We start from the raw sequence: 24,725 nt of genomic DNA on the forward strand, positions 1-24,725 counted from the left end.
TCTGGTTTTAAAGAAGACATAGGTGAAAATATAATTTTGATATAGCAGTTTGCATTTATTTGTAATAAATTAAAAATACAATATAGTATTATCTTTACATTTTAATACATAAAATTATCAAAAACTGAGGTTTGTATTGGTTTGCTGTGAGGTTTGCTGCATACTCTTGTCACAAATGAAGAAATTACAGTTACTGCATTATTATTTCTGCTAAAAGGTTTTGATATATGAAAACTACATTCCTAGACCTTTCCAACAATATATAGTTTGTCATGATAGATTAATATTTACATGAAAGATATTGAAGTAAACGTAGGTGTCCTGCTCACAGGACAGTGTTAGTTAACAGGTTAAACCCTACTGCTGTTAAGCCACATTGAGAATTTAAAGAATTCAGATAATCCCTCATAAACCAGCAGTTTTCAGAACCATTGAACCACATGCACCATAACCAAGATTCATTGTTCATAATAATGTGTTTTTGTTATATTTCATAGCTCATGAAACACAGACCCAGAGAGCAGTAAGTATAAAACAGATCCAACCTGTCATTAAAAAAACATGTAGCAAGGGCAAAGTTTAATAAAGGCAACAATGAATAATAAAGAGATGATGATTCAGATCTTGGCAGGTGAGTTATATACACACACACACACACACACACACACACACACACACACATAACACACTAAAATATGATGGCAATATTCTTATCTTTATGGCAGATGATGATGGAGCACAGGTTGACACAAAAACCAGGAGACAGAGGAGCTAACAGGCGGGTAAAGAGCCGGTTACTAAACTCACAGGTAAAACGGTAGCAATCCAAGTCGAGTAATCTGAGTAAGTGAGAGTTGTAGATCAGCATCTGATGGCACCTAGACCTTCTTATACTTCTGGAACCAGAGATATACAGAAGGGACATTTGAAACATTGACCAGACCATGACAATAAAGATGCTTGATAGCCATGTATGCACTGAAAAGGACTGAAGCCTGTACTTCATTGGCGTAAAAGGTTTTCTGTTTTTAATCACTCCGTCTGTCTGAGGTCTGAGGTATCTGGGGGCCAGGCCTACAGACACATCAAGGAGTTTCATAAAGGCTTTTGTGACGGTGGAGACCTCTGTCAGATACAAATCCTCTGTGAAACCAACAAAAATCATCAATTCAAGTTTATCCTTGGAAAGGAGGGTGGTCTGGTCAGTAATAAAATCCACCATAGATGCGACATCGCTTTTACAGTATGATGTCACGAATACCATTCAACATGGTGCAACACAAAGAATTCAATATAAAACTCAATAGCTTATCAGATAAAGAGTGCTGGATTTGTGCTTTTGAAGAAGCCGTAAAAGAATTTTAATGAGTTTGCTCTTTCAGGAGTCCAAAAGTCAACGTCTCTGTCGTGACATAAGTAACATGTTTACTGTAGCAGAAATAAAATGCATTCACATTTATACTGTATTTAACCAGATTGTACTCTATACACCCTGACTGTCTGTCTCTGTGTTATAACTTATTCATAATGCAAATGTGCAGATTCACTGAATCACGTGTGTCCAGCAGGGGGCTCTTAATACCTCCGGGGCCCCAGGCACTTGAGTCACATACAGTTCAGTACAATACAATACAATACAATAGAATGTGTGTGCACTGCACACCCACATACAGTAAAGCCTAAAACACACACACTATACACATCATCATCATCATCAGCAGCAGCAGCAGCAGCAGCAGGAAGAGCAGCACCAGAAAGAGCAGTGTTCTTCAGGATGTGTTGAGCTGAACACTGACTCTCATTTCATTTGGAGAGACGATGATGATGTGGATTTTGAACCTGCTATGTAGTTTATATAAGAAGAGAAATGAAGAATAGTTACTGGGAAGGCACAGCAGCAGGACTTCTTTTAACCTTTGCACTGGATCACGTTATATTGGCGCTGCAAACAAAGTCTGGACTCGTGCGCTCAGCTGAAGTTCATTCAGCGTCACAACATGTGTGAGAAAAGCGATAATCCTGCTGGAATAAACGAAGTTTGTCCAACAGCACAAACGAACAGCTCCGATCTGAACTCTGTTTCCACTCGCGTGTACAAGAGGAGATGGATCATCGTGTTTCTCTTCAGCTCATATTCACTCTGCAACGCGTTCCAGTGGATCCAGTATGGAAGCATCAACAACATCTTCATGAAGTTTTACGACGTCACTTCATTCACCATCGACTGGCTCTCCATGATCTTCATGTTAACTTACATTCCCTTCATCTTTCCAGTGACATGGCTGTTGGAGAGGAAAGGCTTGCGCGTGGTCGCGCTGCTGGCCGCCTCAATCAATTGCGCGGGCACGTGGATCAAAGTGACCAGCGTTCAGCCCGGTCTCTTCTGGGTCACAATGCTTGGACAGTTCGCCTCGGCGTTCGCGCAGGTGTTCATCCTGGGAATGCCGTCTCACATCGCGTCTGTGTGGTTCGGCTCGGACGAGGTATCCACCGCCTGCGCCATTGGTGTTTTTGGAAACCAGGTGCGTAAAAGCGCAGTGCGAGAACACAAGCGCACGCGTAACCAGCATCTAAATGAGTTTGTTCATCATAGCTGACATATTCATATAAACTATAAACAAACTCGACTGAGACACTCATATGTGATTATGAAAGATACTGTAAATAAAATGTGATTTCTGGATAGAAGCAACACCTTTGTTTTATATTTGTAGTATTTATACATAAATTATTAACATAGGTCATAAGAGGTAAACATTACATTGCACTCACAATAGTTTTTTTTTAATGTTTTTACCAGGTCACGAGGAAATGTATTCTTTCACTTTCATTATACATAAAACAGCTCAGGTGTATACAGTTCATGGACTATATAGATCAGGCATGCTCAACCCTGCTTCTGGAGGGCTACATATCCCAGGCTTCAGTTCCAACACACCTGTCTGTAATCATCAAGCAACCCTGAACACCTTGATAAGCAGCTTTAGATGTGTTTGATTGGGGTTGGAGCTAAATTTGCAGGATGGTAGCCCTCCAAGAAAAGGGTTGGGCACCCCTGACATAGATGTATTGTACTACATCTTTAAGAGAACAGATGACATAAATAAGGTTTTAAAGGGGACATTTCACAAGATTTTTTTAAAGATGTCAAATAAATCTTTAGTGTCCCCAGAGTGCATATGTGAAGTTTTAGCTCAAAATACTCCACAGATAATTTATTATAAGATGTTCAAATTGACACTTTGTAGGTGTGAGCAAAAATGTCATTTTTGGGTGTGTCCTTTAAAATGCAAATGAGCTGATGAAATGCAAACACTGATCGTCATAATGGTGGTTTGTTGAATATTTCTTTCTCGGTTTCTGGACTAAATGTCAGTGCTGTGGTTGGATAGTGCAGATTAAAGGGAGTTCACTTTAAAATGAAATTTCTGTCATTTATTCATCCTCATGTTGTTCTAAACCTGGATGAATTTCTTTTTAACACAAAAGAAGATATTTTGAGAAATGATTGTAAACCTACAGCAGTAAGTGACCATAGACTTCCATAGTAGGAATAAAAAATATGATGGAATTAATGGGTACCATCAACTCTGTGCTTACCATCATTTTCAAAATATCTTCTTTTGTATTCATCAGAAGAAAAAAAATCATACAGGTTTAGAACAACATGAAGATTAGTAAATAATGACAGACTTTTCATTTTAAAGTGAACTATCCCTTTAAGGGACGGTATTATTATAATAAGATCCCATTCTGACATCACAAGGGGAGTCAAATTTCAATTATATGTTTTTTTCACATGCTTGCAGAGAATGGTTTACCAAAACTAGGTTACTGGGTTAATCTTTTTCACATTTTCTAAGTTAAAGGAGAACTGGGGACCCAATTAAAGCAGTTAAAGGACAAGTTTGGTATTTTACTTTTGAAGCCCGGTTTTCAGATTGTTTATGATGAAATAGAATGGTTTTGAATGAAATTTGGACATATGATGCTGGCCCGAGAATTTTCGGGTGTTTGTTGTATCACCTCCCACCTCTACAATGGGTGTATAGGTGCACTGAAACAATCCTTCCTAAAATGCATTAAACTTTCGTTTACAAGACGTGAAACTCACCGAGTGGTCAGGGGTGTTCACTGATATGCTCACACAAAAATCGCTGCAAAAGATGCTTTAAACATGGATAAAGTCAGATTTTCATGATATGTCCCCTTTAACAGTGTAAACATTATGAAGAGCATGTGTGTATGTATTACCATTGCACAGATCACCACTTCAGTTTGCTTTACTGTTGAAAGTCTTGAGTTTCTCCGTGATTTTACTGTAATCCCATTACTGCATTTCACATTCACGTGACAGATTAGGTTATTTTATATTAAAACGTATGCACATGTTAAACACAACACACTGAAGGAAGTTTGGTTTCAATGGAATGGACACACCGTATGTAAACTTGACTTTCTTTACTTGAGCACTGAAGTTTAATCTCTAAACAAACACAGTGAAGTTCTTGAATGACAGAATGTAAACGTTTACTCATCATACACACTTTACGGATGAGATCTCTTCACTGTAGCCTAAACCTTTCAAATTTCAATATGAAATGCTGTCCTTTGATATCTAAGGTATTTCCAGGTGATTATAGTGGTTGGGTGTTAAGAGAGACCAAAAGAGTCGATTCTTTGAGCTGTCATCCACTATTGTTGTGTTCCAGTCAACAGTAAATGAGACACAAATGAGATACCAGTTAGACAGGCACAGCAAACACAATAGTGCAAATAACACAACTGAGTCTAATCTAACCGAGTTAAATGAGCATCTCATTATAAAAGCTTTTCAAGTTTTGCCAGGCACATTGTGTGTCTGTCTTTAATTTTAATATCAAGATGCTCAAACACTAAATCAATAGGTGACTATTACATGTGTGTGTGTGTGTGAGTGAATGAATGAATGAATGAATGAGGAGATTTAAATTGTTTGTAAGAAAGTGCTGCTACTAGATCTTAATTGTTAGTATAGGTTGTTTGTCTATGTTTATATAAAGTTAATCTCCTATAATCTATTGATGACTGTAAACACACCACATTTACATCTATGTATATATTAAACATCACTGAATTACAGTAAATGTCACACATGCATCAGTCACACGAGCAGCATCAGCACCACACATGTCAATGTGAAAAGTTGATATTAGTTTTATGAGCTTTAAAATGAAATCTAACCCAAGTGACCTCACATCCTCAATGTCCTGTCCAGTATATTACAAAAATCACACTGACGGCTTTCATCAAAGCCTTTCATTTACTTCTTCATCTAAAGCTGAGGTGAAAAGAAAAGAAACCTGAAACCTGGGCTAAAGTCTCATCCACATATTGCTGCTTTTTTGGACAAGAACCAGATAATGTCTCAGTTTTTGTTGATCACTTTTGTTGATGTCTCAAATAAAACCGATGATCATTTTCATAATATTACACAATGTAATATGCAAACTTTGTGCTTATTTTAGTCTGTGACCTTGTAAACACAACTTGGTTTCCCGGAAGATAATAACCTCTTTGGTTTTTGTAAGTTGCTTAAAGTCAGCCAATTAGATTCGAGCTCGCCAGATTGACATTAAAGTGTATGTACACAAGAGCGTGAATGAAGGGATGATGGGCTGAGCGTAAGACTGATCTCTTTATGTTTTATCCCTGCAGCTTGGCATTGCCATTGGCTTTCTATTGCCGCCGGTTCTGGTGCCGAATGTAGATGACATGAATGAGCTGTCACATCACATCAGAATCATGTTTTACATCACTGCTACTGTGGCCACCGTCATCTTTCTGCTGGTCGTGTTTGGTAGGATCATCTATACTAGTTTAATATTTATCAACACAAAATAACCCATACAGCAATTAAATATATTTTTAAATCTAATTTTAAATATATTTCAAAATATATGTAGTGTAATATATTTAAAATGCTAAATTTTTGGCCAAAGAATTTGAATGAAATCTAGTCTGCTTTTAAATCTAAAGAAAACTGTGAGTTACTTTATTCTATATTCAGGGAATGTTGTGCTAGTTTTTTATTTATTCAACAAATTGTAATATATAAATGATGACATCAGTGCACAAACAGCTTTACCTTTGTGAAACTTGAGTTAAAAATTTAAAAGACAAGCAGTAATACTGGATAGACACATGTTAAGTTGTTTGTAAAATAGCTTTTTAGTATTTGCCACAGTTAATTATATAGTAAAGTCTACACATGTTGACTATCAAGGCTGGATATATCTTCAAGCCCCTCTGTCAATCATCTGAACATGTGAGCACAACTCATATCAATCAATTATGTGACGGATGAGTTTGGACATCTAAAGAATAAACCTGTGAGTCTCTCTCCTCCTGACCCAAACAGACTAAATTCTGACATTTTAGTTTCAGTATCCGCTTCTTAAGTCCGAAATCACGCCATGGGCCCTATCTTGCACCCAGCTCAATTGACTTTGTCAGTGACGCATATATCATTCGTATTTTGCACCGGCGCACAGCGGGTTTTTCCCTCCACAGGCGCACGTCGGCAAACTAGGGAATGAACTTGCGCTCCCTGGGCGGTTCAGCGCAAAAAAGGAGGCGTGTTCTGGCGCAAACCATCCCTGATGCTATTTTGCAGTTTCAAAAAACAATTGCGCCACTGACCAGAAAAAAAAAGTTTAAAGTCAGTGGCACGTTGTTCATTATGCTATTTTAAGGGCGCATGCTTGACCATAATTTATACCATGGTCTGTTTAAATACTCGATTCTGATTGGCTGGAAGGTGTGCATTAAAACCGTTTAATGCACAGGTAGTTCCAGTCAGTTTGATTAAAGTTCGAAATTAATCTGCTACTATAAACATTGGTAACCATAGTAACACAGTTACACTTGCAGAGATAGTAAGCGAGTGAGCGAGACATAAGTGCGTCTCTCTTTAAAGTGTGCAGGTTGTATTTCAGCACTACTTTATTTAAAGCGGATGGAGTGCGAGCCTTAACTTAACCTCGGAAAATGACCGTCATTTTTACCCGTCTGTTAAAAAATTACACTGTAAACATTAATTACAGCTTTAACTTGGCAAATAACCAAGGTATAAGCGGAATTATCCACGGCTAGCCATGCATTAAAGGGTTTTAATGCACTTCGCAGAGACAACCACCCTCCGCTACGCGTCGGGTGGTTCTTCGCCTCTACGTCGTGCATTAAAACCCTTTAATGCATGGCTAGCCGTGGATTATCCCTTACGTATAGCGTGCACAACACGCATACACTTTGCATCTAATCTACACAGATGCAACAGTTATTTTTGCAAATCATAAATTGTTACAATAAAAAATATTAATACACGAGATAAGGGGAATCATAGTGGTGAGCATTGTGGTGATAGTTTTTATTTATTTTTTAACTGCGTTAAAAAATTCTCATGCAAATAACGATTAAAATATTTTCATAACTTTGTTGTGTGGCTGTGGCTGTATTACGTTTATTTTATGTAAATAATAGTTAAAATGTTTTCACAAGAAACCTTGATGTATATGAACTTGATTTGTAAGAGTACTTTGGGGTTGGACCTTGCTTGCGTTTCTTGGGTCCGATTTCAAAGCCCCCAAACCCTTTCAGCGGTGAGGGTGGACGCAGCGATGTCCTCTGCTGGCGTCAGGTCCTGAGGCAGATCCACCTCCCGTTACACGGCCTGCCCGATTTATGCTGGCAAGCGTGGGATTCCCCTGTACAAGAACGTCTGTCTCCTCGGCTGTGAACCGCTCCTGGCGTGCGCCTGGTAAATCCGTCATAATAATAGCAACCCGCCATGGAACTTGCGCCCTTGCGTTTAAAGGGAATGTTGGATAGCGTTCTGATTGGTTTATTTGACGTTACGCCCAAACCACACCTATGAATAATGAACCTACTTCAGACCAACCCCTTATTGATTTGCGCCCGGCGCAAGAGTTATTTCTCAGGCCAGGAAAATAGCAACAGCGCCCAAGATCCACCCACAAACTCACTTGCGCGTTGCGCTTCGCACTTGCTTTTCAGATCGTTAAAATAGGGCCCCATAACTTCGGGGTCCAAACGCTTTATAGTGATAAACACTTACAGTGCAGTGTAAAACTACCCAAACATCGCTATCCCAACCTTTATCTCCATATGGCCAGAAAGTAATAAAGCTTTTATGATCTGAAGTATTTGGGACGTCGTCAACTGTGTCTTTATCACTAAACGTTATGATATCTATATTGGTGTTGTATCTCACTATATTGAGCGATTATATTTCAAAGCAGAGAGCGTTTCAGGACATATGACTTACTGTATTCTCACTTCTGATTGGACACTTATATCTGTTTAAATTAAATATTCTGATTTGAAATGATCTCACATATCAAAACTACAGTAATGTACAGTAAGCCCATTACATTTACATTTGGCAGACACTTTTATCCAGTGCGACTTACATTGCATTACAAGGTGGGAAGAGCAGGGCAAAACCTTTTTGGCTTTGGCTCATCATTCAAAAAATATTTAAGTTTGATGAATAATTGTTTTACGCAATCAACACACACATCTCTGCCACAAATGAACACTTAAAGTTTGTTTGTCTGATCTACCGTTATCGTACAATTACACCGAAAGTGACAGGAGTGCAAACGTTACCCCATAGGTGGAGTTCATTGTAACAAACAGAGGGTTTGTTGAAACACCTGATAGAAAATTGAGTTTAAACACAAATAATTCAATCAAATTCTGTCTATATACTAAAGGTGGATAATGTTTATACAGTATATCTGCCTATAATAGATAGATATCCACACATTCATCTATACATCTATCATCCTTCATCTAACCATCCGTCTTTTATGCAGCAATGAATAGAAATACATTTTTTAAAAGGACAAAAATCATAATTGTGAGTTTTTTCCTCTGATTATTATTAATTAGTATTAACAGTTATCATTTTGATGAATAATAGTATTTATATTGTTTTCATTTCATTATCATTGTATACCTGAGGCTGTGTGACAACTAACCCCGCTGTGTAAAAATGTTTTCAATCCCAGCTATCAGTTACTAGGAGTTGCCGACATGTTTCAAAATGATGTTATGTTTTAGGTTACAAGACAGTGATTAAAATAATATTAGGTTGAATTTGGTGACTTACACACCCAACTCAGAAATAAAAAAAACATAATATGAAGAAATTTACTTTCATTTACCTCCAAATCACTCTTTGTTCAATATCTTAACCAAAACACATCAAAACAAATTCACAGGAGATCTTCTTACAGTAAGAGAAAAAGACCAAAAGCACAGATTGCTCGGCCCTGTAGAAATCTGTAAAGTAGCTGTGTTATCATTAACCCCGCTTTAGTTTCTGTCCCACTCACCCCTACATTTATTCAGCATGTATGTTCCCTGGGTTTGAACCCATGACCCTTTGCAGTGGTAGCACATTAGCTATCGGGTGCTCTGGAAATGATTTCAGTGGTTATGCTTTAGTTTTGTCATTTTGAAATTTATGATCCTTATGACTGTGATTTTTTTTTTCATTCTTGTGAGAATCTAATGATTGAGTCATGATTGAGTTGCGTTGTATTGCTCAGTGTTTCAGGATAAACCTGAAGTTCCTCCATCACAGTCTCAGGCATCGCTCAGACTCACACCCGTGGGTCAGACCTCATATCTGGAGTCGATCAAGAGACTGATGTCTAACAGAGCCTTCATCATTCTCCTCATCAGCTATGGTACATGAATCTCATGTCTCTATATCAACTTAAAGGTAAAGATCATTCACATGTGAAAATTGATATGAGGCTAAATGGGATTTCAGTACAGAGATAAAGGTTAGGATTGTGATGTCTTTTATGTTTACAGTATTTAACCGTTTGTTTCTTTTGTTCTCAGGACTGAATGTTGGCTGTTTTTACTCAGTTTCCACCTTGTTGAATCGGATGATAATGGAGCATTACCCTGTAAGCCTGCTATCATAACATTACATAAGACAGCTCACTTTAACACTTAAAACATTAAAAAACGTACCATTATAGCATTAACTTCTGATACCATCATTGTACTTTATTGGTTTTTCTTTGGTTTTTAAGAGATGTATTGATTTTAATTGATCATTTCTTTCAAAATTCAAGACATTACATGTTATATTGTGAATGACTTTCAGTTTCACTATATTCCTCTATTAAAGGTAGGGTAACACATTTTGAAAAATGCTAACGGTAGCCGCCTAGCAATGAAATCCCGATCCCACCCTCAAGTCAAATCGCTCTCCAAAGTCACGCCTCTTTCCAAACACATGAACACGCACAGATCAGACGGCCACGTCTCATGTCTCATTCACCAGTGAGAGAACTTTGCAGTACAAAGTGAATAACACTTCCAAAATAACCAACATAAACAACTGGTTTACATCAGAATTAGTTTAAGCACACGTTCGGTTTTGTAGACGTAGTAACTATATCGTTATGCTAATCCGGAAAACGAACACAAATTTCATAAGCAACACAACGTTTCATCAAAGTATAATATCTGAATCCATCTCAATACAAACATATCGCGTACCTACCTTACCAAAATAAACAGTGCAACGACCCTTTCAGACTCTTTGCCTCCTGCAGCTGTTTGCATCTCGCGGTAAAGCAGTAAAGTTACAGATGTTAATTTGGATTTTTGCTCTTGCTGATCCAGGCAGTTTTTGCTGTTGTTGTTATAAAAGATGCATTTAGTTTTGTTGCTCCTGTGTAGGTTGTCAATTCAGCAGAAAAGTTTGCTATTCTCGCTGTTTACAGACAGAGCGCACGTGAACGCGCCGATGACGTATGGTATCTGCGTGGACTCGCTGCGCGGTGGGAATTCAAATTACGCTTACGTATGAGGGACATAAAAGGAAACGTCCGTTCGGACCGAAATCTATGATTTGTTGAACATTTTTTGGTCCTACGCCTTTCACAGATGACATAAATTTTTACAAATACATTTAAACAACTTAACACAGTGATTGCTATCAGGATGTGAGGAGACTTTTAACCAGCATAACTAAAAATGTTTCAGGATCAAATCTGTTACCCTACCTTTAAAGTCATTGAGAGTAAAACTCAGCCCTTATAAATGATTAAACTCGGTCATGTAATGCTTCATTGATTTGTTAATGACAGGGTGAAGAGGTGAATGCTGGGAGAATTGGATTGACTCTTGTCATCGCTGGTATGGTCGGATCTCTCATCTCTGGAATCTGGTTAGACAAGACCAAGACTTACAAGTAAGCCATACTTTACATGTAGATCCTTAAAGGAGCAGTTCAACAAAAATAAACAGTCTGTCAGTATTTAAAAAAGAAGTCGTACAAATCTTTGATAGACATAAAATTTGAAACTCTGATGAAGGACTTATGATATTGTTAGATAACAGAGCCCTTTTTTCCTCTCACAGTCCTCTCGTGTATGAAAGGATTTATCGAGCGGGTTTATTATTACTCACACTGCACATGTTTTAGGGAATGCTGAAATGAGTTTATACAAGACAGACACTTCATAACATCTCTCTGATAACAAAACATCTGATAATGTCTGATAACTCTACAATATTTAAAATATTTAAAATGACAATGATTTATCTTTGCACCTGAGACCCAGAGTACTAATGCAGAGTATCATGTTATTTATTGTTGCTAATCATAACCTTAACCCAAGAGAACCAAGTTAGTTTAACCAGGGGTGCCCAAACTTTTTCCTACCAAGGGCCAAAAATCAAACCTGACTGAGGGCCGTGGGCCGAAAGTAAATATTGCTGTGTTATGTTAGAATTAAAGTTGCCCTGATTCTCCTCATTTATCATTTTTTAATATTTAAAAAATAGATAACCAAACATTACTCTGTTTATGCATAACTAATGCAGTTTTATTTTGAATGGTAACTGTTGTAAAAAAAAAAAAAAGAAATCATTTTGCCAATAATTTTTAAATTTCTTTTGTCTGTGTGCCACTGCCTTGACCTCTCCATTTAGTAGCCTATAGTACCCGAGTTCATGATGCATGCTATAGTATACACCTTCAAGTGTGCATGTACATAAAAAATATTCGCTTTCATTCCTTGCATTTAATTTCAATTTTTGTTATGTACAAATAAAACAAAAATGTTACATTTTAGAAAATGTTTAATTATAAATATGAACATCTGCATCAGTGATGTTTATCTTTTTTACTCATCTCATGTGGCATGACGCTCCAAATTAAAGGTAATTTCGGGCCAACTCTAGTTTGGGCACTTCTGGTTTAACCCATCACTGTTAGTTTGTAATTCATATCATTTCAATAGCTAAAAGTATGACTCAGTTTCAGTGTAACTCGTAATAAATCAGAAATTATCAATTCACTCATTTCTTTTTCAGCCATGCCACCCTGTTACACTCCATATGTTTTGGGGTTAAATGTTACAGGGTTGAAAATCAATGCAAACATGTCTTTTAACAACTTTAGCTCAAATAAAAATGTGATTCCCACGCAATGATAAATAACCTTTTAAAAAATAACCTTTAATTTCTTTTGCATAGCACAGTTAAAGTCAGATCAGCGTGATCTCCTCGTCTTTGTGTTGTCAGATGATAAGTGTGTGTGTGTGTGTGTGTGTGTGTGAATGCATTTTTTTTATGTTGTGTTATAAAGGCTTTTCATTCTAATGATCTGTATAATCTATTGTGAAGGTGATTTTAAAACTGCCCGTTAAGTTGACACATCATCACCCTGACACTTCATATCATCTCTCAGTCAGAAGGGCCCGAGGCTCCCAACAACCGCAGTGAAGTGGGACATTTTCTTACGCGTGGTTGTGTTTCTTTATAATACCGGTTTGTTTAAAGGCTGCCGAGGCCATGAAAACATAAAAAAATCTCATTTCTCCAATGAGGCCGTTTGTAATGATGTTTTTCATAGGGGTATGAGGTGTGTCACAGCACACATGAGATCAAACAAGTCCTGCAAGATTAAAAATAGCATTTACACTTCATTACATACTTCATTCAGCAATGTTTCTTAAAGGGATAGTTCATCTAAAAATTACAATTCTGTCATCATTTCCTCCATCTTAACCTACATAAAGGAAGATATTTTGAGCAATGTTTGTAACCAAGAAGTCATTGGTGCTCCTGCTTGATTACAAATATCATAAATGTGTGGAATATCTGCTAAAAGTAATGTTTTATAAATGTTTAAGTCTGACACACATGGATTTTAATGTGTTTTTGTGTTGTATTGTAGACAGACGACGCTTGCGGTTTATATCCTCTCTTTTGTGGGGATGGTCGTCTACTCTTTCACCCTGAACTTAGGTTTTCTGTGGGTTGTGTTCCTCACATCAGGAGCTCTGGGGTACGAGACACGATGCTACAACTGAACTTTTAAAATCATTACATTAGATGACAAAGCATGCAGGTATCACTGATCTTAAATAAATATAGCACATAGAAGCCAAACAGTTCTCTGGAGTCAGATGTGTTATTTTCTGTTTATGGCGATTATTTAGTGAACATCAAATATCGCCTCTGATCACCAACTTTATTTGACATCTCACTAACAGAGATATATAAACAACATAATATATAACAAACTGTGTGACCCCTCAGATGGGTATCTCTGTTTATTCTTATGGATCTTAAAGGAAAACATGTCATGTCAGAGATGAGATGTTAAACATTAGGTATACGTGTGAGAACTAAAGCTTTATGGTTAAATGCATGGATAGTTGAACATTGATCTTGCATCCTTGAGTGATTTTCTCATTTTTGTAATATCTGTTAAGCGCAGGTTCTTCATGACGGGTTATCTGCCATTAGGATTTGAGTTTGCCGTTGAGCTGACGTATCCAGAATCTGAGGGAACATCATCAGGATTACTCAACTGTTCAGCACAGGTCAGAACATCTCTATAAGATTTCAATCAACTAGCAGAGATCACATCATAACCTACACAAGTATTTTGTCTAATGAGCATTAAATTCTATTTTTGACCATGGTAATAATTTCCTGTGCTAAACCTTATTAAACATTATGGGCAATAACTTTAAATATTAAGGATGACAAAAGCATTTGGTTGAGCATTGAGTGCATAAATCCCAAACAAGGTTGTGCTGAGATATTTCTGTTGTGTGCAGATATTTGGAATCATGTTTACCATCATTCAAGGCAAAATCATTGATAACTTCGGCACATTAGCCGGAAACATCTTCCTCTGTGTCTTCCTCTTCATCGGCTCAATCCTGACAGGTATAGAAACACGCTGAATTAAACACCATGCACGCTATATAAAGATCAATTTCAACAGCATTTTCATACACCGCTCATAGAGAAGAGAGTCATGTAAACTTTTCACGTCTGTTAAGGTATCGTTGACTTTCAGCATCATACAGTAGTTAATGTACAATTCGAAAGAGTTATAGAGATATTATGAGTAAATCATCAACAATAAGAGAATTTTCTTTTTCAAATGAGCTGGAGTCTGTCTGGTATTTAGCCATGACGTTTATTGTCCTTTCACACAGGACTGTACGTGTTCTTGCATTAAAAACACATTAGATAGCAGATCAGAATGCAGCGCTCTCAAGATGGGCCTTTAAAAGTTAAGCAGTCTTTAAGTTGATCTGTTTATGAGACGCAAAATGATGAATAAACTCCAAGATCTGTCACAATGTAGTATTTTTAGGGCTGTTAATTTTTTACGCTTTTAACCCACCTGATCAAGCCAGTGCAGCATAGTCACAAAGTTTATCATTACTAATGCTTTTAGGCCTTGCCAATTTAAATATTTAAGCACAAGACGTAAAACAGATCTCAATGCAGTGCTAACACGCTGTTTAAGAAGAGCATGAATGCCTAAAGCCAGAAATCCTCCAAGGCTTACGGTATATTCACACGGAGCATCAGCGTTAACGTTTGATGGAGGGCGTATCTGAAGCTTGCCTGCAACACATGCTTCTTTGTTTCCCCGGTCTTGCATAAACGTAATTGGCTGGATCTGCAGGCGATCTGATTGGCTGACGCCTGCGTTGGCTCTTGAACAGTTGAGAAATGTTCAACTTCTCCCGTGAGCCACAATTCAGTTCGGCAATGCATGACGTCACCCATTTAAAATTTGGGTGTGCTTCATACATCTTGAAAAGTGAAGCCGTTGGCTCTTTGATCGCCCCTGGTGGCTGGCTGCAGAACAACTCATAAACCCCACCCTCTCCATGCAAACGAAACGAACCGGACTCGGCTCTAAATAAAAAAAATTAACACTTCCAAATTTTTCCGAAACATGGTTTTGGTCCTTTATGGTAGTTGTTATCATGCTGATATATGTTCAATTGTTCATTTTTGTGATAAGTTTCATTTTAGCTAGTAATTTGATGCTATAGAAGCGGGGTGTGTCATTATGATTGGCTTGGTTGAATTGGGTGCACGGGCGTTTGGGCGGATGTTTGATACCGCCGCTCCGCCTCTGGCTCCAATCTGGCATGGCAGCGCCCTGGTCGGACATTTTTGGCTTCAATTCATGTTGCGTTGTCCATCTTTTTTTAACAGTCTATGTTTAAAGTAAATGAGAAGCGTTAATGCTGACGCCCTGTGTGAATGTACCGTTATGTGCGATTAATTTGATTAAAAATTTTAATCGTTTCCCTAGTTATTTTCTTAATATTTGCAACTAAATACAGTAAATAATCATTTACCCTAAAATGTTTGCTGAAAGTTGTAAAGACCCCTGGATGAAAAGAGGTGCTCACATTCACTTTTACTGTCCCAGTATTCCCAGTAATAAAGCATGTTTTACATATACCTGTTACTCTACTCAACAGCGTTTATAAAATCTGACCTGCGGAGACTGAAGGCCAACCATCAATCTCAGACTGAAACAAACCCTGTAAGTATATTTAAGGTTAAACACTCGGGGTCAAAGCGCTGTCCTCTCTCTCTGACACTGAACCTTTGGTCATTCTGCTTTCTTTACAGTATGTGAGATATATATATATATATATATATATTTTAATAAGTATTAAACCAGGTCTGGTGGCAGATACAGGTGACTTCTTCAGCTGTGTGGGATTTTCTTCTTACTATCTCTTGATGTTGTCAGTAAATACGAGTAGATGTGTGTGTAGTGTATCTTGTTACTGTGAAACATTATCAGATTATCGGTGAATTTCTGAGTATTTGTTGTCTTTTGTTTGATGTACTGTATCTCCAGCTCTTCTGATGTATGTTAGTCTTTGGTTTCCCTCATCTCTTCTGGGTTTATGGAAGTGGGATTATTGTGGTGTGATGTTATTGTCATCTGGGTGTTGGTATGGTTTAAGGGAATGGGAATTGTGGTTCGTGTGTTTGATAGATTTGGTCTTCTGTGCAGTTTTATGGGTCTACAGTACCTTACTGCCTCTTCCAGGAGTCATCATCAGATTAAACATTACAGCGTCAGTGCTACAGGTATGACAGTCAGGTGTTGATCTGTCTGAATAAACCTGTAGTATATCTGAATATGGAGCTTTTATTGTACGCCTGAGATTCATTTAGAGCACATTATCAGTGTCATTTAAACACAACATGAACAACACTAAATGCACAGTAAAGTTCACAAAACAAAGTGAAACTTCAAGAAAAGGTTTAAGTAATAAAAACTCAATGTGTCCATCTAGTGGTTATATAAGGGTAATGAGTTAAACATTGCTACTTGCTCCGTATGTATATTTACGTTACAACTTAACTTACAGTAGTTATAGTGTTAACAGACAGTAAGTTATCTTTTACACGCCACTAAATATTTCAGTTTTGCACCACTGAGCTTTAAATATTTGGTCAGGAGTAACACTTGAATTAAAACTGAATCGCACAAATATGTTTTACCTGACAGATACTTTAATGATGATGACATTTCAACTCTTTTATATCTAGTTGTTAGTTTAGCTCTCTAAGACAAAAGCGATCTAAATGAATGTGCATGTCAGCCTCCATTTATTATTTGTTATCATTTAGTTGATTAAATTATTGTTTTATTTTAGATGCATTTACTGTTTACATATTTAAATCTACTATTTATCATATTTCAGTGGACTTGAGTCAAAAGACGTGTGGAAGAACAGTACTGTACATGATTTAATAATAAAAAATAAGTCAATGTTGCTCATGATCAATTTGGTTACAAACATTGCTCCAAATATCTTCCTTTGTGTTCTGCAGAACAAAGAAATGAATATAGGTTTATAACAACATGAGGGTAAGTAAATGATAACTATCCCTTTAAGGAAGATCTTCCAAATGATTACTGCTTTGTTCCTCACAAGTAAACGTCTCCCTGACTGAACACAATTACTGCTCATGGCAGTCTCTGCAGTTGTCCTCGAGACGTTCGTCTGATAATGTGATGATCAGATCTGACAGCAGAGGAAAAAGACCTGAGGTCACAGCTAAGACTGTCCTGCTTCTGCTGCTGGCTTTTATTTTAAAGTCATTAACAACTAAAAGCAATTCAGGTCTGAGTGTCTAAAACCCAGGATATGCTGCATGATTTTTTGCTGTCCCAGATGAAAGATTACCATCGTGAAACAATCGTGGTGATTTCTCTGATCGTGGCTATTAATCGGTGGTCCTATGTCACAGAGTGAAACATGCATTTCGTAACCATGTTTAAACGCTCCATGTTGCACAGTATGTTAAGGTCTTATAGGATGCAAAATCCTGCATTGTATCCGGGGTTTGAGCATCAAGCACAAGACTTAAAGTCAAGGATGCATCAGATTTACAGTGATGATGATGATGATGATGAGAGAGTCTTAAAAGAGCTCAGATGGGTCAAATGAAGTGTTGAAGAAGCAGTGAGCACATGGATGGAGTTTGTGGTTGTTTGGTCTGACTGATTCACTGTATACTGTAGATTTCCTTCACACAGTAATGATGACAAAGATAATCAGAGTAGTTATCTTAGATAAGGAAGTTGTGGACAGATAAGTGCTGGATAACTTTGATGGGACCGGTGACGGTAAAATGAATTCAGTGTTGTGTGTGAATGATGGTTGTGTAAGAATCAGGGTTTTTTCCTTTTAATGAACAGAAACAATATTCACATTCTGTTGATAAAGGTTCAGATGTTTTGCAACCTCTCATTGCTCTGACACCTGCTTTATCTTTCCAGTCATTGAAGACGACAGGACATGATTGAGTTACTGGTCTAAGAGAATGTCATGTTATTTTATGATTTTTTTTACTGTATTAATACATAAGGAATGAATAGTTATAAATAGAAAACAATATTAAGTGTGTTTATGAATGAAGTGCTTAAACTCTTTCTTGTGTTCAGGAATCAAATGCACATGTTGAAGATGGAGGAGGATCAGTCGTGAAGGAGGTGAAGATGTGAAGTGTGACACAGGCTTCACAGATAAAGACGTTCAGTTCAGAGACTTTGTGTTCCTGTAGATTAATACTGTAGGTAGAGATTTGTGTTAGCAGCACAAAAGGTCATGGGTTCGATCCCAGGGAACACACATACTGATAATGTATTTCTAGTAATGCACTGTAAGTCGCTTTGGATAAAAGCATCTGCCAAAACGCACAATTGTGATTGAAACGCTTATGGTGTGAAATTGTCCACCAGAACCCACAGCATGTAATTCAGAAAACCTTTACACCAGTGGTTCTCAAACGTTTTGTGCGGCTCCCCTCGTGTACGGTGCATCAGAATTCATGATAAATTAATGTATTTTATCAAACATCTCGGTTTGAGAACCACTGCTTTACACAACCAGATCACTGACTGAAAATGTATGTGAGAGGTCAATGTGTGTATTAAGGTCTTGTCCTTTTATTTATTTACATTAGATATTTTATCCAGAGCGGTATAAAGCCATACCGAAGACTGAAGTAAATATTTTATTCAGTGATATTTCTTGCTGAACTGGATTATTTTTTTTAAATGATTATGTCTTAACCAGACAGTAAATGATTTGCATTGTAATTTTTACCAATGAACACAGACCTTTGTTATTGAACTTGTTATTTTGTAATTGAAGATTAAGTACATCAATGAAAAAAACTTTTTCCCAGTCTTTCAGAGTTATTTTCTGTATGTTAATAGTTTGAATGAGTTTCTTTCCCAAACTAAATGATCCAAACCTATTTATTAACCTATCAGAAGTCATTATTTTTTCAAATGTAAGACAGCCAGTGTCATCCAGTAGCAGACAGAGATCTGATCAGTCTGTGAGGATTATAAAGTGATGCTGGCCATTACAGTATTGTTATGGAAGGTCAATATCCTCTAAAACAGACATCTTAACATTTTGAAAAGATTCAGTGGCAGTTCTGACTGGAAGACTCATTTGTAATCATTACATTTTTTATTTGTTAGTTTCTTTCATGCAATTATATTGCATTATATACTTTAAAAGTACTTTTGATTTATTTATTGCATCTGTATGCCAGCACAATCAGGTCCACTCTGTAAAAAAAGTTTGCCTTAGTTAGAACCCAAAGTGATTATATTGGTTTAAAGACTTTGTAAGAGTGGCTGATTAAACGACTAAACTGCTTTTTTATTTTGTCTTATCATATGACTAATAACATATATGACACATTCTGTAAACTGGCATAGGTTATAAAATTGTTTCTTATTCATCGTGTTTTGTAATTAACTAACATTTTAACATGCTAAACATGACTTGGTCTACTAGTCTAAAATGTTAGTAGCTGTTTACCTGGCAGTTTGGCATATACACTTAGATAGACTGGACAGAACTGAATATTTGTGATATCAGTGTTTGCCTTCATCATCTATCATCATCATCATCACCACCACTGTAGCCCTTCTTTCCTATGAGAATATGTCATTGAGCCTTACACAAAAGAACATTATACTGAAAATAAAAAACAAATATGCAGATTCTGTGGTCTTGAACTTTTATAGAAATCTGATGTTTTACATGAATTCTGTTCATATCATACAGTATTTGTATAGAATTGTTTAACAGTTTTGTGAAATGTATCACTTATAATATTCAATAATAAACTGTTATAAAACTGTGATTGTCCCTCAAATAAGCTCTTGCAAAACTTGTTAGCCACTAAGCAAGTGTAAGTTAGTGTTCAATTTACAACCAATAGTTTAAGCAACCAATAATAAACATTCATGCTATAGATAATTGCTAATTTCATTACAATATGTTATGTTAAGTATTTTATCAATTATAAAAAATCATTTAAATCAATATTTTACATTATTTTTTGATAATTTCATTATTTTATTTTATTTGGGCATTATAATACTGTATGTTTAGCTAAAATCTTTCATGCAAGAACATGATGACATTTATTTAAATATATCTGAACGCACTTGACTTTGATGATCATGAAATCCTAAAGGCAGATGCTTAAAAACTTGATATGTAAATATATTAAAACTGTTGTAATAAATACACAGAAGCGGTCATTTAATTTTATACAATGGAGGATCAGTGAAGGGAAAGATTTCAGCATTCATAAGTTAAAAAGCATCCCTGAATAACAAAAGTATGAGAATGATCTGTACACAGCTAATATCATACAAATTCATATAAACATATTTAAATGATTAAAACTGTTGGTAGTTTTGGGCCTTATATGTTTAGTGATTGTCAACCAATGACATCATCAAAGACCACATGAACAACAATTAGTGGGTCCTGTTAACAGTCAGCAACCCACCTACAACAGGACTTCACATTCGATTACAGTCCAAACCCTTTAAGGTTCACATGTCAGCACCTGCAGGGCTTCAAAGGTCATGATGTGAATGTTACTGAAGCGGACACAGACGTTTCTTCAGTTTCTCTTCTTATGTCGAGCTCCAACGTTTTCCTGCGGTTCAACAATACACTGAAACCCAATTAACATAGCCACAATAGAGAAACCTGCAAACAAAAAGACACTGTTATTTGTCAATGTCAATATATGAAATATCACATGGCATTATGAGCAGTCATCACTCACCTGCTACAATCAGAGGAGCCATGACACCAATAGTCAAAGGAGCAGTTTTATAAATGAACGCCTCTGACAAGAAATGCCCAAGTGCCAGAACAAATGTCCACAAGGTGACATGATAAAGCCTGAAAGATACATTTATATATATATAATATAATCACGTATACTGTATGTTTATGTGCTACTGTATGTTGAGCTGAAGTCTTACGTTCTGTTCTGAATGTCTATAGCACAGGCACAGCGTATGATAGAAGACAGAAGGGTCCATATCCCAAATGTTCTCGCCTGAAGTCCATTTACTAAAGAATCAAATTTAGCACATTAAACACTGTAAAATGCTTAATAAATCATTAGTTTACTTCAAGCAAATATTACATTTGATTTACATTTAATTTATATTTGATTTATATATTTTCTTTATTATTATTGAGGCGTAGCCAGCATCTTAAAGGTGGGGGACAGGGGTGTCAGTTGAAAAAAAAAAAAATACATATACATGTTGCAAGCAACCCATTCTGATGAAGTGCATAGAAATAGCACGCATATACAAGTAAATGCAAAAAAAACATCAGTCAAAAATTAATTATTTAACAATATTAACCTACTATAATGCACATGCCATTCATACATATTGTGTTGGCAAAATTCGTTAAAGGCCACAATGATTTACTAACAAAGACTTTTACTTGCAAGGAAGGTGAATTGGGAGGTGCAAGAGCTTTTTAGGTTGACCGAATATATTACGATATTGAATGAATTTTTGAGCCTTTAACATTTTTTTCTTTTGAAAGGACAGTGAAGAGAGGTTGCAGTTTTCAGGTGACAAGTCGCAGTGTTCCCGTGCTGTCTTTTAAACTTGGAAGCACAACCAGAGGCACATGCAAGAAAGATGATTGCTTCAACGCTCACTTGTGTTTGGGTTACTGTTATTTCATTCAAATCTAAGTAATAAAAAAAACAGGAATGGTGGCAGAGATTTATCAACTGGGGGGGGGCATGTCCCCCGTGTCCCCCACGTAGTCTACTGAGAGAATCTCTGTGTATGACTGCCAGTTATCTTACATCCCGTCAACACTGACTCTACCCTGGTAAAACAGTTTGACAATATAATTGACACTGACTATTTTAGACATCATGGTTTTTAGCTATATAAGACAATTATTATAGAAAATATAATATTGTTATGAACTGTTACATCCATGACAATGAGTGCCAAATTAGTAAAATAATAAAAAATAACGATTTAAAAAAGCAGATGACTTAATGTACATGCAGTTATATAACCCCCCTTATGTGTTTAACACTACGAAGTGAATGATTTTGACAGTAATGAATAATGTAAGTGTAGGTTGATACCATAATCCGGTGTCCCCGTGTAGAGTTTCTCTGATAGGAAGCTGTGATCTCTGAAGCTCTGCACGGTGTTTCCCATCGCGATCACGGACACCATCAGCAGCCAACTCCTCAACACATTCAGAAAGCGACTCATTCTTCAGCTGACACACACCTGTGTATGTAAGATCAGATCAGATTTATCTGCTGTTTTCATCTGGCACACATCTGCATGGGATCAGATCATCAGCAGCTACTCTGCTGTTTGATGTAAATAACTGCACCCCTGTGAAATCTGTTATGATTCTATGAAGTAGTCCCGACCAAATAAATGACACCTGTTATAAAGCAGGATTTAGTAGTAAAGTTCTTCTTACCTTAAATATATGTGTAACAGTTACGGTGAACCTCAATAGTACAAACATTAGTAGTGACTGCTGCTGCTACTGCTTATGGATTCAGTTCGGGATATAATGGATGACCAATCAAAATCGCGAACGATGCTTCCGTCAGGTCGTACCACCACGTCATTGGACAGTTTGAAGGCAGTGCTTCAACTGACCGCCCACATCTGGGAGATTCAACCAATCACTGACCGGAGATCATCTGACGATTTATAAAGGACTGACAGGTAGAATGTCAAGTTGAAAAAAAAACTGTTTTTATAAGTTTGGAAAAAGTTAAACGTTATACTGATTTATTTCGAACCTCATTAAAGCAACATTTAATAAAAACTATCAAAACGTGTCATTTTCAAAACAATAAATAATGTTTAAACGATTTAAAAATCATTACATGTACCTATTTATATTTTATATAGCAATATGTAGTTTTTTTATTTGTCTTTTTTATTTTAATATTGTTTATTGTGTGTGTATGATTGTGTATTATTGCAGCTTTGAGTCCAAAACAAATTTCCCGAAAAAGACAATAATCTAACTTTAACTCTAAACTATGCTCCCCCTAATACGTACATACGCTTGCTATTAAAAAATCATTAGATGGGATGATCTTACATATTTATGGTAGTTTGTTCTATTTATTGTTTTATTCAAATTATTAAGACGTTATAAACAATTACAACTAACACAATTAAATTAATCGGTACAAACAGTTGAACTCTTAATAATACACAAGTTCATCATGCAAATGATTTTTTTACGTGATATTGTTATATCTCCGTGCACTTACTGCATTGCAAAGGCACTAAACAACAAACTTGAGCTTCAGTGCGACGCACGCGCAGTTCAGTTGTCTCGTCAGGAGTTTTATACGCTTGCGCAGATTAATTGCTGTAGTTGGTTGTTATAGTAACAGGCGTCATGTGTTCACCACGCGTGCGCAGTTAAGAGGCTTTCAGCTGGTTGTTATAGTAACAAGAGTCAGTGTGGGCTATGGAACTAACGGTTAATAATTACACATTAGTTAACACAAACAGGTATGTTATTAATTACACGCAGATACGATAACTTAGCTACGTTATAATAGTTTGCGTAGAGGTTTAATCTGGTACATTGAACATAAAACCTTTAGTTTTACATTAGAGACTGGCTAGCTCAGTGGCTAAAGTCACTTCAGTCACTCTACAGCTAGTTACCTGTCTCTAGCTTAGTGACACGCTTCTAGTCATGTTCGTGATAAAGTCAGTGACTCTCACATCTAGTCATCTAGATATGTGATCTTTTTTTAACCTACTGAACGAGTTCTGGTTAACTTCTTTGCTACTCACTTGTCATTGATTTGAGAGTGTTTTAAGTTTTATGTAATTTTTATTGTGGACTTTTGACATTTGTTTTTTAATCTTTTTATTTATTATTTTGTTACATCTGTTTTTGTTTTTGCTCTAAGTTTTTTCATGCTTTTGTGCATTTTGGTTATCTTTTAATGTCTAATTTCCTATTGCACACAATACTTTGGTTGCACAGGTGTTCATCTGAATATTTCTGAATGTTCAGAAGCTGATTTATATGTTAATGTTAAATGACAGCATACTTATAAAGATTATATTGTTTTCTCAGGTGAAGTAACTGTAAGGAGATGAGTGCTGATGTCATCATCAACACATTAAGCTGACGCACACAAACACAAACACGTCAGTGACGACACACACAGAGATACAGATATGCCAGCAGTCAGAGAACAGAAGGATGAATCTGAATCATCATCTGAAGATGAGCTCGAGTAAGTGTCGACAATGCACAGGTATCACACACAAAAATACAATATACATCAGATGCTTCAAAGGAGGCATGCAATTTTGTAACTAACTAATGAAGAATAAAGCATAAAAGAGAAAATGAAATGAAGTGGTGGCCTTACCATAACCCACCCAAGCATAAATCTGAGAACAACTGCAGACATTGTAAAGAAAGGATTTTATAACCTTGCACAGA

At 36.6% G+C, this 24,725-nt stretch overlaps 3 protein-coding genes and 1 long non-coding RNA gene across 4 annotated transcripts in view; 2 read left to right on the plus strand and 2 right to left on the minus strand.

Annotated features, from left to right (window-relative positions):
- Nucleotides 1–1,332: 1,332 nt before the first annotated feature.
- flvcr2a (FLVCR choline and putative heme transporter 2a) lies at nt 1,333–16,473 on the plus strand. Its single transcript, XM_065267439.2, has 10 exons — nt 1,333–2,522; nt 5,698–5,839; nt 9,618–9,758; nt 9,919–9,986; nt 11,181–11,284; nt 13,277–13,387; nt 13,823–13,928; nt 14,169–14,280; nt 15,849–15,913; nt 16,397–16,473. Exons 1-10 carry the CDS (start codon nt 1,998–2,000, stop codon nt 16,448–16,450), a joined length of 1,428 nt encoding a protein of 475 aa, XP_065123511.2. The 5' UTR covers nt 1,333–1,997; the 3' UTR covers nt 16,451–16,473.
- On the minus strand, nt 13,636–15,191 carry LOC135749052 (uncharacterized). Its single transcript, XR_010532276.2, has 3 exons — nt 14,915–15,191; nt 14,189–14,273; nt 13,636–13,887 (listed from the first exon to the last, which is right to left on the minus strand). It is a non-coding gene; the product is annotated as an uncharacterized lncRNA (long non-coding RNA).
- A 138-nt stretch (nt 16,474–16,611) lies between the features above and the next one.
- On the minus strand, nt 16,612–22,860 carry erg28 (ergosterol biosynthesis 28 homolog). Its single transcript, XM_065267440.2, has 5 exons — nt 22,710–22,860; nt 22,357–22,507; nt 21,209–21,299; nt 21,007–21,125; nt 16,612–20,927 (listed from the first exon to the last, which is right to left on the minus strand). Exons 2-5 carry the CDS (start codon nt 22,487–22,489, stop codon nt 20,839–20,841), a joined length of 432 nt encoding a protein of 143 aa, XP_065123512.1. The 5' UTR covers nt 22,490–22,507; nt 22,710–22,860; the 3' UTR covers nt 16,612–20,838.
- Nucleotides 22,861–23,676: 816 nt separating this feature from the next.
- Nucleotides 23,677–24,725, plus strand: part of ttll5 (tubulin tyrosine ligase-like family, member 5) — a 92,542-nt gene continuing 91,493 nt past the window's right edge. Inside the window, exons 1-2 of the mRNA XM_073812422.1 lie at nt 23,677–23,770; nt 24,351–24,513. Of these exons, the coding sequence (XP_073668523.1) occupies nt 24,455–24,513 (59 nt within the window). The 5' untranslated portion in view covers nt 23,677–23,770; nt 24,351–24,454. The remainder of the gene's footprint in view (nt 23,771–24,350; nt 24,514–24,725) is intronic.

Source organism: Paramisgurnus dabryanus, chromosome 17 (genome assembly GCF_030506205.2).
Source record: "Paramisgurnus dabryanus chromosome 17, PD_genome_1.1, whole genome shotgun sequence".
NCBI classification, from domain to species: Eukaryota; Metazoa; Chordata; class Actinopteri; order Cypriniformes; family Cobitidae; genus Paramisgurnus; species Paramisgurnus dabryanus.